Source organism: Sabethes cyaneus, chromosome 2 (genome assembly GCF_943734655.1).
Source record: "Sabethes cyaneus chromosome 2, idSabCyanKW18_F2, whole genome shotgun sequence".
Lineage (NCBI taxonomy): Eukaryota > Metazoa > Arthropoda > Insecta > Diptera > Culicidae > Sabethes > Sabethes cyaneus.
In genome coordinates this window covers 5,665,924-5,685,588 of record NC_071354.1, presented here as the reverse complement: position 1 = coordinate 5,685,588, position 19,665 = coordinate 5,665,924, and the positions used below count along the sequence as shown (strand labels likewise).

Sequence of the window (19,665 nt, the reverse complement as noted above, 5' to 3'; positions counted from 1 at the left end):
GATCGCAAAAAACCAAACCTCCATCCAAAAACCCCTCGTCAGTACCTTTGGAATATGGGATAAGGAACACTTTGAAACAAACTATTTTTCAGTTCAAATATACGCTTTGTTCTACACACACGCGTTTTAAAATTCGATCCACTAAAACCTTTCCATGAACCACTTCTGAGCTATCGTAGAACAAGCTGTGAGATTTACTGTGGGGTTTAAACATCTCATGCATACAGGTACCGTGCAGTCACCATATTCAAGACAGTGCCTTATTCTGGACAGTTGCAGATTAAATTCTAGCTATTTAAACCAAAACCATTAATATAAAATCATCACATCAACATGTTGTGATTACTTAATTAGCTAGAATTTTGTAAAAATTTAAAAAAAATAACTGTACAGTACGCTCTCTTGAGTATGGTGACTGACACGGTACGCGAGGCACCAACGGTACCTGTTATCCAGCTAGCGATTGCTGGCTTTACTTACTTAGGTGGCTTGCCGTCCTAAGACAAAGCCTGTTGAACAATGTTTCTCCATGTAACTCGGTTGAGAGCTACCGCTCTCCAATTCCTCGGACACCGAGTACTCTCCGCCAGATCTCGCTACACCTGGTCTAACCATCTTGCTCGCTGCGCTCTTGGTCGTCTTGTTCCTACCGGATTTGAATCGAACACCATCTTTGCAGGGTAGTTGTCCGGCATTCTTGCAACATGCCCTGCCCATCGCATCCGTCTCCGTCTTCTGGATACTGGGTTCGCCATAGAGCTGTGCGAGTTCATGGTTCATCCTCCGCTCCCATACTCCGTTCTCCTGTACGCCGCCGAAGATCGTTCTTAGAACTCGTCGTTCGACGGTCTAATAAGCGTCTTGTTCATGGTTCACTTTGTACGGGGACTTAGTTTGCTCGTCCGCAATTGCTTGTGAAGCCCATAGTAAGCAAGACTTCCGCTGATAATACGCCTCCGAATCTCACGGCTGGTATCATTGTCCGCCATTACCAGTGAGCCAAGCTAGACAAATTTATCGACTACCTCAAACTCATCGCCGTCGATCAATATACTACTGCCCAAGCGGTGTCGTTTCCGCCGGCCAGCATGTACTTTGTTTTAGACGTATTTACCTTTAACCCAATCTTTCCATGTCATCGGCAAAGCAGACGAATTGACTAAATTTGTTGAATATCGTGCCCCACGTATTGATATCCGCTCGGTTCATAACACTTTGTAGCACTATGTTGAACAGCAGGCATGAAAGACCATCACCTTGACGAAGCCATCTGTGTGATTCGAATGAACATGACAATCTACCCGAAATCCTGAACACAGCACTATGTACCATCCATCGTAGATTGAATCAGTTTGATGAGCTTTCTGGGGAAGCTGTTATCGTCCATGATTTTCCATAGCTCTTCCGGTCGATGGTATCATATGCGGCTTTGAAGTCAACGAACAAATGATGCGTGGGAACTCTGTATTCACGGCCCTTTTGGATTTGCCGCAGTGTAAATATTTGATCCGTTGTAGACCGACCTTCGACGAAGCCGGCTTGATAAGTTCCCACAAATCTGTTCGCAATTGATGATAGATTGCTGGCTTACTGAAGTTCAATTTAAATATTCAAATGGCTGATTTTTCAATTTATTAACACTAAGAAATCAGGAATTTAGTCAAGTTATGCAACAGAAACAGCAATCATTTCCAGCGAAAAACCGTAGGAGCACCCATGGGACATCCTTTTCAACTGGTTCATTCTATACAAACACAAAAGCGATTTTAAATTTTAGATGATAAATTTATAAATTTCGAATTGAACTGAATTTGGTAGTATGTGAGGTGTGGAAACCGCCTATTACTTTGAAACAGAAATATCAAACCGATTAGGCACAAGGTTTCTGGACACCCGGCATGCGTGCATATGTGTCGGTTTCCAAATAAAAATGAACGCCACAAGAATATGTTTATTTTTGCGTAGCTCAAACTTCAGTCTAATGTCAAATCTTTTTTTCTCGTTTTCTTTTCACAGGCAATTTTGTTGTTTCTTTTGGAAGAGAAAAAGTGTTCAGTTTAATGTGATTTGAGGTGGTGTACCGTACCAAAAGAAAACCATGTCTGCGACGTCGTCGTCCGCTAGTAATAACTTGACAGCAACGTCCAGCCAAAGTACTAACAACAACAATCCCGGCAATGTTCTCTCGTCACCGTCTGCGCCATCCAACATCGTCATTCTGGACAATCAGGTTCTGGATAGTAACGATGTAGTGGCCGCAGCCGGTCTCCAGCAGTTGTCCAACGCCGGTACTCTGAAGCTGACGAGAGACTGTGCGGTGCAGTATTCGAATTTAATCAGTAGCTACGCAGCGAGTAGTAGCAGCAGCAGTAGCAGCAACAATAGTGGTAGTAATAGTGGAACAACTATCGTGGGCAACAATAGCTCTCAGATGAATACAGTGAACATTATACCGGGAGACGCCAATCAGACCAGCTCGCGAGTGCAGGTGCTTAGCAATGTACAGTTGGTGTCGAAAGGCGGCTCCCAACCATCTACATTCAGTTACGTAGATGCCAGTGGAAAGAATTTTAACGTTCTCACATCAAGCGGCAAAATCGGCAGTAATAAGTTGATCAGTGTACCGATTACGAAAGTGAAATCTTTTAATCATATTGGTGGACAGCAGCAGCAGCAGCAGCAACAGCAGACGCAAATTGTTTCGTCTTCTGTGCAGCATCAACAACAGCAGCAAAAAGTAACAGTTCCACGCAGTATTCAGTTGGTAACCAGGATTCCAAACTCAACCATTTCCGTCAGCAATGGACGCGTTTCGCAGATCGCATCGACGATTTCGTCGCCTCCACAGCCATCGACGCAGCAATTCACAATTCAACAGTACCCGGACTCTAGTGCTAATTACACAAGCAGTCCCATTATCAGTGCCAGTACTGGTGCTGGCAATAAAGCAGTACCCGCCAAGTGTAAATCTACGGCGACATCACTCAGAATGTTGCAGAATTCATCCGCCAATCAGCAGCTTGGTCCCAAGCCAGCGGTCGGCAAAAGCATGAGTGTTAGTCTGAAAAGCGTACGGACTAACTCGAAGGCAGCAGTGTCCAGTGTTAACTCGCCGCAGTATTTTGTAAAAAGTTCAACTAACGGAACAGTGCAACAGCTAGGTGGAACAACTACCTCCATCTATACAACATCCCCGGCCCAAGCAGTCTACCACAATCCGACGCCTCATCCGGTTCCCCAGCCGGCATCGAATCCTTTTGCGCCGGCCACTGGCAACACCGGGAAGGGTCGAAATGTTTATAAAACATCGAAAAACCAGTTAATTGCACTGCAGCAGCAACAACAGCCACAAACATCTCCGCAACGCTCGGTGACACCGTCCTCGAGCAGCGGTTCAATCAGCACAATACCGCAGAGCTCTGTGTACGGTGGCAGCACAACGGCCTCCCTGGTGCAAGGTAACAACCGTTATCAACCGAACTACTACTCAGCCCCACAATCCCCGTCTAACCTAGCCAGCAACAACTATAAATCGTTTAACCATCTCTACACAGGAGTGCAATCGTCTTCGACAACGGCATACGATTCGACGATCGGTTCGTCCTCATCTGCGGTGGATCATCACGGACCGGTCGTTCCCTCGATGACGGTAACGGGTTACTGTTCGTCGACGGGTAAGGGAAAAAAGTATACGGCCGTTGTGAACAATGACGTGTCCGCGTCTCCGGTTAAAGTTCGCGGAATTGGTCGTGGCAGAAATAACAGTTTATCAAGCAGCTATCAGCAGCAGCAGCAGCCATCTTCGGAATCACCTTCCCCGTATCAACGCTATTCGGCCTCCCCGTCGAGGCCCACGCAACAGCAATTCCATCCTCCGCCGCTTACGGGCAGTACTCTCCACTTGCCGAGCAATAATCGAGATGATCAAATATTTATTAATGGCCAGCAAATGACGGACGAATCGTCCGCTCGCATTCTGCAGAGCTTGGCTAATAAAACACCCGATAACGGGGGAAAGTACAGCTGCAAACCGCAGCAAACGTTTAACTTCTACGGATCGGAAAGCATCCCGCAAAGTGCCGCCAGCAGCAGTAGTAGTGGCAGTGCAGTGATGAATACCGGCAGCATTCCGACTCCGTCGGGAGTGGTGTATGATCCAAGTGATTCTCGGTTCTACGAGGAGAAAGCCGATGGTAGGAGGTCCAGGTAATTTGTTCAACGTCCCCCCGTCGCTTATCAATTCTCCATAACAGTTTTTTTTTTGATTTCCTTTTTTATAACAGCACATCGGAAGTCATCACCTACGCGGATAACATCCCACTGCGTGAAGGCTTCCCGGCTTCTTACACCTACAACCACCGTGACGATGATGATCAGATAGGCGAGGAAGTGCGTCCAGCTCCGGTCGATACGTCCCATGGAATTCGGTATCACATTTTACAGGCGGTGCTGCAAGATCATACCTATGTAGCCACCGTTCCGGAGCTCAAGCTACCGGAACAACCGCCACCGGCGGTTGCATTACTATCTGGTGGTCCCTTGACACCGGTACCGAGCCAACCAGTGCTAAATCAATCCTCCCAAATGGTAGGAAGACTACCGTCCCAAGCACAGTCTAAGCTTCAGTCTAGCTTGTGCTCGTCGTCTACCGGATCCGTACCGTCGTACTCTTCAGTTATGTTAACTCAATCTCCCTCATCACACGCTATAGCGACTACAGTGTCCGCACCTGCTGTCAGCGTCACAATTCCATCGGCTTCCGTGCCGGCTCCACTAACGCAGATGAGCCTAAGTACGTTGGCTGCGATAACTGCATCCCAGTCGAACAACAACTGTGGTAGCAGCACCGCCATAAGCAGCAGCAGTGTCCACCAGCAGCAGAGCAGCGGCACGCTGGATCTGTATCATCGATCGACGGCCATCGTGACGGCGGCCGGGGACGTATCGACGGCCGGCGACGCTCAGGATGACGATGCTAACTCGGTGATCAGTACCGGATCGCGCAATCTGAACAGCACCGAGAACGATTTGGGCGAGGAAACCGAAACGGCCCCGGAGGGCGAGGGTGAGGACGATTCTGTCACCCGCTGTATCTGTGATCTGACGCACGACGATGGCTACATGATTTGCTGTGATAAGTGCTCGTAAGTATTGTGTTTGTTTTTTTTTTTTTGACGTGGGACTACGTCTCTCAGGAAGGTAGCTTGGTACAGGGGGCAATTCGGAAAAATCAAAAAATGCGAGCGTCACGAAAAAATGAACGATTTTGAACGCTAATAACTCTGCCAATTATGATTGGATTTTGATGATTTAGTGTGGTTCCCTTAAAAAAAAAATTCTCTACGACGTTTAAACCTATACCAATTTGACGTCTGTGCTTGGGAAGTGTGCCAGAGTGTAAAACCAGCCCTTTTCTTTAATCGATTTTATCTTCAAACATATAATCTAGTCTAAATTGATGTCCTGAAAGTGAAATGTCAGAAAAGTGAGCGGTCATCATTTCCTTTTGCCAAGATTACATGCATGAATTTGTTCGCAATTGTTGTCTTGCACGGAAACAGGGCTGAAGGGATCATTTGTGCATGTGAATGGAAAAAACTGATCGATGAGTACGTTAAATCTGAAATACTTTACTGAAGTTTTTGGAGCGTCTTAGTAGAATATGAAACCTGAAATTAAGTAAAAAGAAAACTATTCCAATTAAATTCTACTATCTATATTTATTGGCGTCAGATACGTATTTCGCCTACGATTTGCAGGCTTCCTCAGTGTCTGTTTTCGAACTAACAGAAACCGACAACTGTTCGTAAACAGAAACTGAGGAAGCCTGCAAGTCGTAGGGGAAATACGTATTTGTCAAGAATAAAATATACATAGTAGAATTAAATTGGAAGTTTCCTTTTTATTTGATTTCCAGGTTTCGTATTCTACTAAGATGCTCCAAAAACTTCAGTCAATACCAGTACTTCACATTCTTCTTTAGTAAAAAAAGTAAAAAATCTTTCGCTGCCAAAGAAATTTTCTTAGCGTCATTTCTTGATATTGAAGGTGCTTTTGATGCTGCATCTTTCCTATCAATGTACAATGTCATGAGAAATCGTGGGTTTAGTGAAAATATAAGGGTCATTCCACGTCAAGTGTCCGAGTGCCATGTAATCGACCTTCTCGGATTTGAACCAAATTGTGTCAGATTGTTCGTTTCAGGTCAGTAAGAAAAAATCCTAACTTTTTTGCCAGCTGGACGTTTCCTCGATTAATGGGAGTGTGTACCTTCATTTTTAATGAAAAGACACGTTTTTGTCAAATCCTGTTATTTTCTTTTGCTTATATCTTTGGAAATACTAGGCTTAGAAAGACTATTTTATCATGTTTCCAAAGGAAATTGTTCAAGGAATCCGAAAAAAGCACACTGAAGTCGCTTTTTATGCGACTATTTTTACGCGAATTTCGGAATTTACGCGGTTTTTTACGCGAATTTTGGAATTTCCGTGTTTTTTTACCCGACCTTCGGAATTTACGCGGTTTTTTTTACGCGATTTTCGGAATTAACGCGGTTTTGTTACGGAAATTTCGGAATTAACGCGGTTTTTTACGCGATTTTCGGAATTTACGCAGATGTGCTCAAAACGTCTATTTTTTCGCGTAGTGTTGAAATCCACAGTTTTTTTTTACGCGAAATTTTGGTTTTTTTACACGAATTTTGGAATTTACGCGGTTTTTTTTACGCGAATTTCGAAATTTACGCTGTTTTTTACGCGAATTTCGGAATTTACGCGATTTTCGGAATTTACGCGGGACGTATCCTTCGCGTAAAAAGCGACTTGAGTGTATTAGTTTTTAGCAGCAGTGTTGCCAAATATTTTTAAATTCGATTTAAAAACTAAGTTTGCATTGTTCTCTCAATGAGTACAATTCGATTTAAAAAATTCCAATTCCATCGTATTCCTTAGATTTTTTTACATAAGAAACGCTCAAAACTACAAGGTGTTCTTTACTGTTCCAGAGTTATAGTGATTTGAAGAAAGAAACCAGCTATTTTTCATTAATAATCAATAGTAAAATTACATTTTCTTGAAGCACTGACTCTCTTAGCAATGTAAAAACACTTTGTGTTATTGTGAAAGCATATATACCGCAGATATTAAAGTTTTTTTCTTAACAGTGTTGCCAATTTTTTAGTTTTTCGTATAATTGTTAATGCTAGCTATGGGAATATAAGTTGAAAATGGCGTAAAATATTCTAGCTATTTGCCCGAAACATTGTAAAATGCTTTTCAGCTCGCTGATAGCCTCTAGATTTTATCTTTACCTAAAATTTGGCAACACTGTTACGAAAAAACTTATGTACTGCATACATGCTTCCACGGTACCGCACAGTGTTTTTGTAGTGCATAGAGATTCACTGCTTCAATTAAATGTAATTTTACTCTTGATTTTTTATGAAAAATCGGAGGTTTATTGCTTCAAATCGCTGTAACTCTGGATCGGCAAAGAACGCCCCGTGGTTTTGAGCGATTTTTATGTAAAAAAATCTGAGGAATACGAGGAATTGAAATTTTTGAAATCAAATTGTTCTCATTGAGAGAAAAATGCAAATTTAGTTTTTAAATCGAATTTAAAAACATTTGGCAGCAATGCCGCAAAAAACTACAATTTTTTTCGGATTCCTTGGACAATTTCCTTTGAAAACATGATAAAAATAGGTGGTCTAAGCCTATTATTTCCAAAGATATAAGCGAAAGAAAATAAGAAGATTTGACCAAAACGTGTTTTTTTATTAAACATGGAGGTACTCCCATTAATCGAGGGAACGTCCACTCGGTACCGAACTTAGGATTTTTTCTTGCTAACCTAAAACGAACAATCTGACAAAATTTAGTTCAAATCCAAGAAGGTCGATTACAAGTTTGTAGTTTTTCTCGGTCACTTGACGTGGAATGACCCATAATTGATTGGGTTGTGGAAATGCTATCAAATAGAGAAATATCAGCTAATCTCGGTGACAGAAGTAGAAGTAACAGCTGCCAAAGGCTGTCCTCACGGGGGTGTCCTATTCCCTCTTTTGTGGTCTCTAGTAGATCTAGTAGATAGACATTTTGTTACACATAGACGTATTGAACAACAAACAAGTAAGGCAATAAATGCTTTTGTAAGTAAGGCTTTAAATGGGTCTGTAAAGGAACCTTTGGAAAAAATGGGGTCTCAAACCAAATTTGATATACTGGATATACTCAGTCAGTAATAGTTAAACCCAGAATCACTTATGCATCGCTTATTTGGTGGCCGAAAACAACAAAAAACTACAAGGTATACAGCCCTAAGGACTATATCAGATCATCAGATCAAAGACTAATATAAACTGCATTTCTGGCATATGTATGTTTATAAGAATTTTTTTTTTTGAGACAGGTTTCTTTTAAAAATCACTTGTGTGCATCATAAAGGTTGAAATGGTAATGAATGACCAATTTTTGTGTGAGAGTCCTTATCGTCCTACCACAGGGGTGAGACCCCTCATAAACCATCATAAAATAAATAAATTCATGCCTCCAAAAACCCCCGCATGCCAAATTTGGATCCATTTGCTTGATTAGTTCTACTTCAGAGTTATGAGGAAATTTGTATTTCATTTGTATGGCAGCCCCTCCTCCCTCGTAGGAGAGGCAGGGGTCTCAGTACACCATAGACAAAATTCTTACCTCCAAAAACCTCCACATGCTAAATTTGGTCGCATTTGCTTGATTAGTTCTCGAGTTTTGAGGAAATTTGTGCTTCATTTGTATAGGAGTCCGCCCCCCTCCTCTTACGCCCTCCTTAAATTTGCTGGTCATTTTATCTATCCAACTACATATAAATTGTTCAGTTTCGTTCAGTAGGGTAGTAGTTAGGTCATTGCAAATCATTTTCAAAGTTTTTGTCTCCCCACCTTATAAATTGGCTTGAAAAATCGGGAGGCAAAAAATAATTTGTAAGATATGAGTTAATTTTTTTTATAAAATCAATTGTCTGTGGACTCTACAGCTTGAAAAACTCGAAAAATGAGTGTACGAGTTGACTTAACGCTTCTAGCACGAAATAGAAATGGAAGTTCAAACAGTGGAATTTCCGAAAATCGGCCAAAAAAATTTTCTTTCGTTTTGTCTTTAGGTTCGTAGATTTTTGCATGAAAAAGCAAAAATAGATTTGGTTTTCACGTTTAAACTTTAAATAAAAATGCCTAAAATCCATATGTTTTTTGCTCGATTAAAAAATTCTCTTTGTTTTTTTTACGTGGTGTCAAAAACTTTCAGACCAATTAGCCTGACATCAACACTTCTAAAGTTGATGGAAAAAATCACGGATAATCACATCCGTAATAAGTTCTAAAAGAGCTCGGCTCTGCATGGCAATCAACATGTTTACCTACGCGGTAAATCTACGAAAACCGCACTTCATTGCCTAGTGACGCTAATTGAAAAGTCGCTCCAATACCAAGAGACGACACTTTGTGCTTTTCTTTACATTGAAGGTGCTTTCGACAACACGTGCTTCGCCACAATTAATGCGGCTCGCCTTAATAAGGGAACTGATCAGCCGGCAATGAGCTGGACTTAAGCAATGCTAACAAGCAGATAAATCACAGTCTCATTGAGAAATACGTCGATCACGGTCTCAGCGATCAAAGGATGTCCTCAAGGTGTTCTCTCCCCCTTGGTGGTCGACGCACTCTTGCAGAAGCTATCACAACATGGTTATGAGGTCATCGCGTACGCCGACGACGTAGTACTTACCTCTGATAGTAAATTTGACGCAATGCTGTCTAGTCGTATGCAAGGAGTTCTAAAGACCACTTTCTCGTGGTTTTAAGTTTACCGCCTGGCATGCCTATCAGTGACCAGCGCTATGCGCACCACACTAACTGCAGCCATGAAGGCAATGTTATGCTTGCTGCATTTACATCTTCGTGTGAAGAAGGAAGCCGAACTCACTAAGGTTGCAAAGGCGTCGTAACATACTTGAGGGGGACCAAATTGGCCACCTTCGCGTACTAAGGGAGTTCAAAATATCACCCCTAGTAACAATGATCCCTGACCGGATGGAGGCACGTCCAAACGCGATACAGATCGCACTGTATGGAGCATTGAGGGGCCTGTTCTTCCATCCGGTACCATCTGTTTCTTTACAGATGGATCAAAACTAGGGGCTTGCACAGGTTCCGGAGTCTACGGACCCGGAATAAAGGAAGCTCTTCCACTGGGCAAATGGCTCACTGTTTTCCAAGCGGAAGTATATGCAATATCTGCGTAAATGTATGTCTAAAATGAAAGTGAAGGCATGCGAAAGTCGGACAGCCAGACTGCACTAGTGGTTCTCAAGTCCACTAAATGTGCATCCAAATTAGTTTCGGAATGCAGTACAACTTTAAGGTAGCTCTCCCGCCAGAACAAGGTTTCATTATTCTAGGTGTCTGGATACTGTCGAATCGAGGGCAATGAGCTTACTGACAGCCTAGCGATACAAGGATCAGCTCAGCAGTTCTCCTGAACCGTTTTTGGGCACCTCTGACATACGGACCTGGAAAAAGCTAGAGTTAGTATCCAGTTGGTATCAAGCGCAGGACTGTAGACAGTTTATCTACGCAGACTCTACAGTAGTTAAAAAACTACTTACATTAACGCGTAGTGAATTGCGCACAATCACGGGACTCCTTACCGGCCATTGTCCCTCTCTTTATCATTTAAAGAGAATTGGCAAGGTCTTAACTATCATTTGCCGTTTTTGCAACTTAGAAGTTCAGTGCATTTGCTCTGCTCCTATGGAGCTCTTGCGTCTTCCAGGCACAGCTTCTTCGGAAGCTACCTACTACCTACTAACTCCATACTCTGTATGGAAACTTCATCCCAAGAAGGTTATTGGTTTTATTAACCATGTAGTACCTAATTGGGGCAGTCTCAACCTAGCTCAACTCATTCAATGGGTATGGTCAATTCGTAAACTGTACAGCAATCGGGGCCTGCTACAAAAGACAGTCTTCACGGCTGTCCTGGTGGCATTTTAAAACCCAGTGCCCTTCTGACATACAACAAAAAACCAGCTTTTATAATGATGAGATTGAAAGCTACGACCATTTGTTGTGCGACTACGCACACACTATCACAAACGACGATGATATCTATCTTGATAAAGGGCTAATTCAGCCCTGCAATATTTGGAATGCGCCGTTTCAATTAGGCGAATAATTTCATACGGAATGCATCACCTGATTGGGATAAATGTCCACAGTTGCAGAGGTAGTCTTGAATATCTCATAGTTTGATAGCTCATCGATGCAAGGCATAAAATGAAAGAGGACACACCCTCATATACCAAATTTGGGTCCATTTGCTTGATTAGTTCTCAAGTTATCAGGAAATATGTTTTTCATTTGTATGGGATCCCCCTTTCAGAAGGGGAAGAGGTCTCAACTCACATGCCAAATTTGGTTCCATTTGTATGGGAACCCCCCATCTTAAAGGAGAGAGGGGCTTAATTTATCAAAAGGAATTCTTGCCTTCTAAAAGCCCCACATGCCAAATTTTGTTCCGTTTGCTTGATTAGTTCTCGAGTTATGAGGAAATTTGTGCTTCATTTGTATGGGAGTCCTTCCTTTTAGAGGGGGGAGGGGTCGACCAGAAAAAAAAATCTGACGCGGTTTGTTTTCGTTTTTATCATCAATGCAGCAGGTGGCGCCACGGTGGCAGTTTGTACTCGAATTTGTTAATTGTATTTCTGTCAAGTATGCAAGTAGCTGTAAAGTAGAGTGTCGAAAGGAACTGGTAAGATTCAGAGGACGTTAGCTAATTGATATTTTAACTGACTGTCCTCATGCTAGTTATAAGACTATTATACTTCAAATCAATCTATCACGAATCTGTCGAACGATGCGGATTAGTGTTGTAAATGATAACCCAGAATAGCTATTTATTTTGTATTAATTTATACAAATGTTTTAGGGTATTTGTTACAACACAGTAAATTATAAATTTTCGCAACAAACCGCTGAAAATTTTTCAAGAATTGTCATGTCGCGTTGTACCCGCCTTCGTAGTTCTACGTTAGCCCCCCGTGTGTGCCCATAGGCACACACCTTCATACCGTTTTTCAGATATTTGGTTTCAGCGGAACTGGAACTGGTAAGGCTCAACAGAACCTAACGTTTTTTTCTCAATTTTATTTACTTTTTTCTCAATATAGCGCCTGGCAGCACGTCGATTGCATGGGCATCGATCGGATGAACATACCGGACGAGTACAACTGTGAAATCTGTCAACCGAGACCGGTGGATAAAGCCCGGGCTCGGTTGCTGCAGCTGGAAAAACGCAAAGAGCAGTCGCTGTTTCTGGCCAACAATAACCTCCAGTTGCCGGTTGCCGATTCGGCCGTAAGTAGTTCTAACCTGATCAATTCGCAGTCCGGAACAGGGGCCGTTGCCGGTTCCGGCAGCGGTAAGGGTGCCAACCAGTACACAACCGGAAAAGCGGTAGCCGGTTCGAAAAAGAACAAATCTTCCGGCGGGAGTGCGAAGAAAAAGGCGAACGATGGGAGCTCGGCGGCAAGTAAAAAGAGCAGCAAGAAGGGTTCCGACAGCAGTGCGCTAAATCGAGTTAACGGAAAGCGGAAAGAGCTCAAGAAGCCGTCGAAGAAAAAGGTGAAATCCAACGAACCGAACGCGGAAAAGATGAGCAACATGATTCGGAACTGGATCGATAACTACGAACGTGCCATCACGAATCACTACTCGCCGGAGCTGCGGGCACGTTTGCAGGCCTTCGGCAAGATGCAGTCGCAAAATCCGCTGCTGAACTCCGATCGTCTTATTCCGGCGATGGAGGTCGTGAATCTGCAGCAGAAGTGTACGACGGTTCCGCATGCCGGGGGGAAAATATTGATCAGCACCGGTGACATCGAACCGCTAGCGCCGATCATCGAAATCAGGGGAAAGTATATGCTCTCTTCGCAGCATAAACCACTCCAGTCGCTGTTCAATATGGCCGCGAACGGAAAGTTGGCCAACAACAAGAATGCTGGACCATTCTTGTTCCTGTACCAGCTGACGCAGGGTGGTATGGAGTTGTGTGTCGATACGAGGACGTACGGTAATGATGCTCGCTTTATTCGCCGGTCGTGTCGACCGAATGCGGAAATTCTGCACAATATCGAGAAAGGGGTGGTTCATTTGTATATTGTTTCTACTGCGAATATCAAGGCGAATACGGAAATTACCATCAAGCACGATGAGCAACTGATTCAGAGGGTTGGTGGTGTTGTTATCTTAACGCACACCACGGTCACGAACCTCTGCGCCTGCGGTTTAATCAAAGAATGTCAATATTCTGCCCAGCTGAGTGACGGATTGTTTCCAAACCAGACAGCGGCTACAAATGTGGCCGGGGCAATCGCTGGAAGTGCTGTTGGAGCGTTACCGCAGGCGGCAATTGGACCGGGCTTTACCCCGGGCGGAACTACAACCACCAAACCGTCCAAAAGCAAGAAAAATAATGGTGCTCTTAGCGGTGATTGTGAAAAGAAGCCAACGAAAAAACGAAACAGTCGTTCCACCAGTTCCAGTGCCGAAACACGTCTAAGATCGATCTCTTCGAGTGGTGAAAGTGCAAATGAAATGATGCTGTACGCTCAACACGCGCAGCAGATGCATCTCCAGCAGCAGCAGCAGCAGCAGCAACAGCCATCTCTCTCACCTGTGCCACAGCAATCTCAATTTCAACCGATGGCTTCACAGCATGTCATCTCACAGCAACTGCAGCAAACGGCGCTGCACTTTATTCACCAACAACAACAACAGCAATCTTTACCTTTAAACCATCCGGTTTACATGTACAGCCCTTCGCCGACACATCAATCTACGACGGTGACGACGCTGGCGCCTCCTCAACATCATCCGGTGCATCCGCAAACACCGCCACCGTCGAGCCCCGTCATGGGAATGCCCAACAGGCCGGGATTTTATACGGAGATAAAATCACCACTCAATTCGCCACCGCTCAATCTGAGCGGTCCGCCTCCGCTGGCCATCCCAGCAATGGCTTCGCCAGTCAAATCAATGGTTCAACTACAACAAATGGCGTCGCCGATGGCCAGTCCATCGGCCCTGCCGGTACCGTTGACCCAGACCCAGCACCCAGAGCATCAACACCAGATCTTATCCACAATCGTTCAACAGACCCAACAACCGGTTCAATTGCCGGAACCAGTTCGGTTTGATTCGATCCATCAGCAGCAGCAGCAACAACAGTACCAGCAGCAACAAATAATGGAAGACATTCTGAGAATAAAAATCAAATCACCAATCGCTAGTCCGATTAAGCAGGAACCTCCTAAATCTCCGGTGCAAGTCAGCATGTTGTCACCTCCCCCGCCGCCTCCCATTCCAATTGCCCAGCGAATACTATCTGCGGAGACGTTGAAAAGTGAACTTTTCCACTCCCATCAACAGTCACCACCAGCCCAAATGCAGCAGCAGCACGTTCCACCACCGTTGGCTAATCTGCGCCCGCAATCTCCAGTAAAAACCGAATTTCCCAAGCTAGAGATTAAACAGGAACATTCCTTGCTGCTTTCGCCACCACGGCCACCAATCGCGCTTGTTAATCAACTATCTCATCCGCCTGCTGTTGAGGTCAAAATCGAACAGCAGGAGGTTAAAACGGAGCCCGGCGTACAAATCACAAAACTAGAGGACGCACATCCGTCGGTGGTAACGAAGGTCGAACCCAGTGAGCAACAACCATACTATCTGTCGCCGAAACGGGAACCATCACCGCTCCCACCACCACCACCAGCATCAGCACCCTCTGTGCTTGACGATAGCAAAGAAGACATCGTCCCAGTGACGCCCACAAATGACGCCAGTCCGTGCGAGAGTGCCGCAAGCTCTCCAGTAAAATCTCAACCTCCTTCCACCGTGACGACTCCCGTCTCATCAACGTGCCCTGCAGCCGGAGAAGGTGGTAGCAAAGGTAACAGTACCAATAACTCCCCGCATTCGACATCGCAACAACACCACACGACGTCGGGCAGCAGTAAAAAGAAAGGCAGCAGCAAGGATTGCTCCAAGGAGCACACCGCAACGACGACGGACGTCGTCAAAGAGGAAAAGAAACCCTCTCGAAAGCTAACCCGCGAGGAGCGCAAAATGGAAGCCATCGTCAAGGCGTTCGAAAAGATGGAACAATCGCAGCAGCGCAAACAGGAACTCAAAGAGCAGCGCAAGGAGGGCAAACGGCGCAGCGTGTCGTCATCGACGCCGGATGAAAGCGGCGGCGGTGCTCCCGGCGGGACAGTGTCCGGGGGGCCGGCTTCAGCAAAGAAAAAGTCTCTCAGCTCGGCACAGCAGAAACGCAAGAAAAAGAAAAGCAAATCACTCAGTCAGCATTTCGGTTCGCCCAATCAGAGTCGAAAGAAGAAGGTGTCTAAATCGTCGAAATCTTCGTCGTCGTCATCGTCCAAGAAGCGAACCAGTGCCGGTGCTGCGCAGCAGCAAAATAGCCGCCCACAAGCGGATAAGGAAGCCGAACTGTTGCTCACTGCAATGTCGTCGTCGCAAACCAACGAAGGACCGAAGGAGCTGCTGAAAGGTGAGGAACAATCCCTTCCTGTGGCCTCCTACTTCGGCGAAGACGTGCAACCGATGCCGGCTGACGGTGCCGCAACGGAGAATCATACACCGATGACAACAACCCCCGTGAACAACAGTGAAAGTGAAACACCGTCCCCTTCGGCGGGGGGAAGCATTTCCAGCAGTCTACCGTTGCTCAGTTCTGCTTGCATGCTGGTGGAAGCAGCTGTTGGTCCACTGGAGCAAGCTTCCAGCACGACTCCAACGGAGCAGGATTTTAAATTTCCTCAAAAGGCGAAAACGAAGAAAAGTATGAGTCGCGAGTGGATGAGCGGTCAAACAACGACGGGTGGAGACTCGCCTGCTGCCGCACTTTCCTATCGGAGAGTAACACCGGATCAGGATTCTGGCTATATGAGTGAGGAGAAGACTATTGATTTCCGGCGAGGAGGAGTGCTGATGGATGAAAGCATATCGACGCCACTGGGTGTGGACGTTGGCGAACCGAGCATATGTATAGTGGCGAAAAAGGTTGAGGAGTTTATCGCTCAAAATTCTCCCCAATCGGACGAAGTCAGCGGTCTCAAGTGGGACGAAAAAGTTACCTCCGGTGGAGGCTTAACTTGTCTTACAACCACTGGCGGTTCCCAGGAACAGCATCAAACCCCAACTAGTGGTGGCAATGTATCGGAGAGTGCTTCCGTTAAAAAGCGCTGGCTTCGACAAGCGATCTCCGAAGAAACTGACGAACTGATGCACGCCTCCAATTCTCCTCCGCCACCGAACGGGTTCACAACACCGTTGAAAAAACGACGCGTTATACGACAATCAGACGACGCACAACAACAACAACAACAACAGCAATCGCTCAGTCAATCACAAAACCAAACATTTTTAGCCGCACAGAAAATTGACTTCACCGGAACGGTGGTACAACAGCAAAGCGTATCGCAGCCAATAACCAGCAGCCCGCAGCATAACTATCATGAACCTAGTCTGTACTGGTCCAACACTGGCCCACCTCCGCTAACGTATTCCACACGTGCTCATCCGCTGCTGGACGAAAAACAAGCCATGGATCTCTCGCGGACGGCACCGATCCGAGTACCGCAGCATACCGGCCGCATTCAACCGTACAAAATCGTCCCGATAGCGCAGGCCCTAACGCCGCTGCATTTCACCGATCCGGATCCACTTCCGATTCCACCACCAGTGGCAATAGTTCCCCCGCCAACCGCCATCATTCAATCGCACCACCAACATACGATGCATGAACGAACGTACGAACCGTTGCCTGTGGCAGCACCCCTTCCACCGCCCTCTGCCATGGCAGCAATGGTTCCAGCATCGCTAATACCACCAGAACTGCAACCCATGAGCGTAGCCTCCCCGGTACCATCGGAAACGTTACATCAACCGCAGCAGCAAGTGCGAATCGACATGAGCTATTCCACCGTACCTTCTTACCACCACCACCAGCCGGCGACTTCCGTCGGCGGTTCCGTCGGAGCGCTTGTGGCTGCGGCAGCGCCACCCATTCAATGCATTACCCGAAGCAAGGGAAGCAAAAAGTACATCGCTAGTCCGGCAAAATTTCAGCAACCACCGTCACCGGCGGATTCCGCCAGCAGTTGCTCCGTCACGGAAACGCCGGAGAAAAACTCGAACCTCAGCAGTAGTAGTACGGAGAATAGTGCCGTAAACTCCGACATCGACGAAGAACAGCAATCGGTGATTCGGGCTACCGTTTCCGATCAACAGGTGCCGATGGGACAACCCCTAGCCGGCGTCGCTGATGAAGTGGTTATCGTGCAAGAAAGTGAAGCGATTCCGTTGGAAGAGCCGGTCGTTAACGTAGTTAACGTAGTGCCGGACGTCGCGAGTGAATATACGCCTGTAGTGGAAGATGTAGTAATGGCCAAAGAGGACACGTTCGTTCCGGAAGAAGAACAAATCGTAACGGTTAGTGAAGTGTTTGCGGAGCAAATCGTCGAACCGATGGACACGAGCGGTGAAACGGTTAGCAACGATGACGGTGGGTTGTTCGAATCGCAGGAAGCGGAAGCAGTTAGACCACAGAAACGACCATTATCACCGGAGAATGTTGTACCGGTTGCAGCTTTAGCATTGAATGGCCGAGAGAAATCTTCTGCCCCTTTAACAGCAGTGGGGAACCGAGACGAAAATGAGTTGGAAGATTTGCAGAAGGTGATTGCATCCTTTCATTCCGAAAACATAATGAATCTAATTTCGAGAAACAAAAAAATGAAGAAAAGTGCCGGTCGCGACGGAAGCGGGGAAGACAGACCACGAGTAAGGCGGCAGCCCAAAAACAAACAACCTGCTGCGGCGGTGAGTTTGCCGGAAAGTGTGAATGAAATCGCTGGATCAATCGAGATGAAGACATCCGTTGAATCGACTGACCTAATAACAACAACAACTACAATGACAGCAACGGAACCAATTGTTCCGCAACCGGTCGCAGTCGAAACTACGGTTTCTGCAATACCCGTCCTAACGAGAACCTATTCGCAGCCTTCCTGGCTGTCAGCCACGACCGAAACGTTCCGAGAAGTCGGGTCTGAAGTAAGAAGTTTATCCAGTCTGCGACCGGACATTCCGGCGATTAGCTACAATTCACCGTCTACTTACCAATCAACAGCGGCACGAAATCTGCTTTCCTCACTGTCGGTTGGCTCGGAGCCACTGTCCACCCTAGGAAGCTATCGATCCGGATCGTCATCGTTCCTCGACTATCCCAAATCGTCGATAAATAGCATACCGACCGTCACCGGAACAACGGGCAGCAGCATATACCAGTATCGTCCGTCGACCGAAATCAGCTCACTGCTGGAGAAAGGTTTCTCCAGTTCGAGGCCATCCAGTTTTTCGACTTTATCCTCCTGCAGCTCTATCATCGGGACGGAGCGAACCGGAAGCTCCACGATCAGCAGCAGTAACAGCACTAGCAGCGGCACCAGCAGCAGCAGCATCAGCAGCAGTACCCTTCTCTCGTCCGCTACTCTCGGCGCCAGTCCCAAAATAACAGAGAATTTATCCACCCTTGGTGGAAGCAGCAATAGCTCGACAAGCTACCCGAAAATTTTCACCAAAACGGCGAGTTCAGATCCACGACTAAACCCGGCGCTGACCATTCCGGAACCGGCGACCCCCATCACACCGAAGCGAAAACTTTCCATCAACGAGTATCGTCAGCGAAAAATGCAAACCTGTCCAGCAGCAGCAACAGCTGCTGCTTCGTCGTCGTCGGCGGTAGCTTCGTCCAGTATGGACGGAACAGTTTCCGCAACTTCGTCATCCACTTCGTCGAGCAGTAACAACAGCCGGGATGGCTGTAATCTGATCAGCAGTAGCCTCGAAAGCAACGATGTCAGTTCGTCCATCAGCAAGGAGCTGAATCTCGAGCTGGAACTGGAACTCAGCCGCTCGGAAGATGATGAGGAAGTCGACGCTGCGGAACCGGAGAATCCTTCCGCTGCTGTCGTGTCGATAGTAACGACGGCGGCAGGTACTACGACCGAGGAAGCCGTTGCGGCGGTGGTGCTCATCGGTGAAGCTGGCGAACCCGGCGTCGTCACAGGCAAGGACGATACAGGTTAGGATTAAGCCCCCGTTGCGTCACATTGGTGATTTCACTTAAAACGATTTTTTTCCTCTTTTATTTTAGTGTAAGGTGGAAGGAACTCTAAAGGCTTAGGGTTTTGGAGTACTTAGTTTGTACCTGTCGATAGAATACGGAGCTTCTATTTCAGTTGCTACAGCATCGAATGCAGCGGTCAGCGCGTAACGCCATTGGTGAGTTGAAATTTTGCGTTACAAAACGATTGTAAATTATTTTTGAAGTTTTTGTCACCCCCTCGTCCTCTAAATTGACTTTAAAAATTGGGGGTAATTGCCTAAAATCAATTGTCTGTGGGTTATGTATCCTGAAGAACTTCAAACAATGGAATTTTCGGAAATCGGGGAAAAAATTTCTTTCGATTTTTTCTCTCATTTCGGAGTTTTGGCATAAGCTTTAATAAATACACGGTTATCTTGTTAAAATTTAG

The 19,665-nt window shown here is 45.9% G+C and overlaps 1 protein-coding gene across 1 annotated transcript in view; it reads left to right on the top strand.

Moving 5' to 3' along the window:
• The window catches only part of LOC128734634 (uncharacterized), a 45,791-nt gene that overhangs the window by 18,696 nt on the left and 7,430 nt on the right, over positions 1–19,665 (top strand). The window contains exons 3-6 of the mRNA XM_053828920.1: positions 2,017–4,206; positions 4,284–5,144; positions 12,214–19,211; positions 19,284–19,411. Coding sequence (XP_053684895.1) covers positions 2,099–4,206; positions 4,284–5,144; positions 12,214–19,211; positions 19,284–19,288 — 9,972 coding nt within the window. The 5' untranslated portion in view covers positions 2,017–2,098 and the 3' untranslated portion in view covers positions 19,289–19,411. The remainder of the gene's footprint in view (positions 1–2,016; positions 4,207–4,283; positions 5,145–12,213; positions 19,212–19,283; positions 19,412–19,665) is intronic.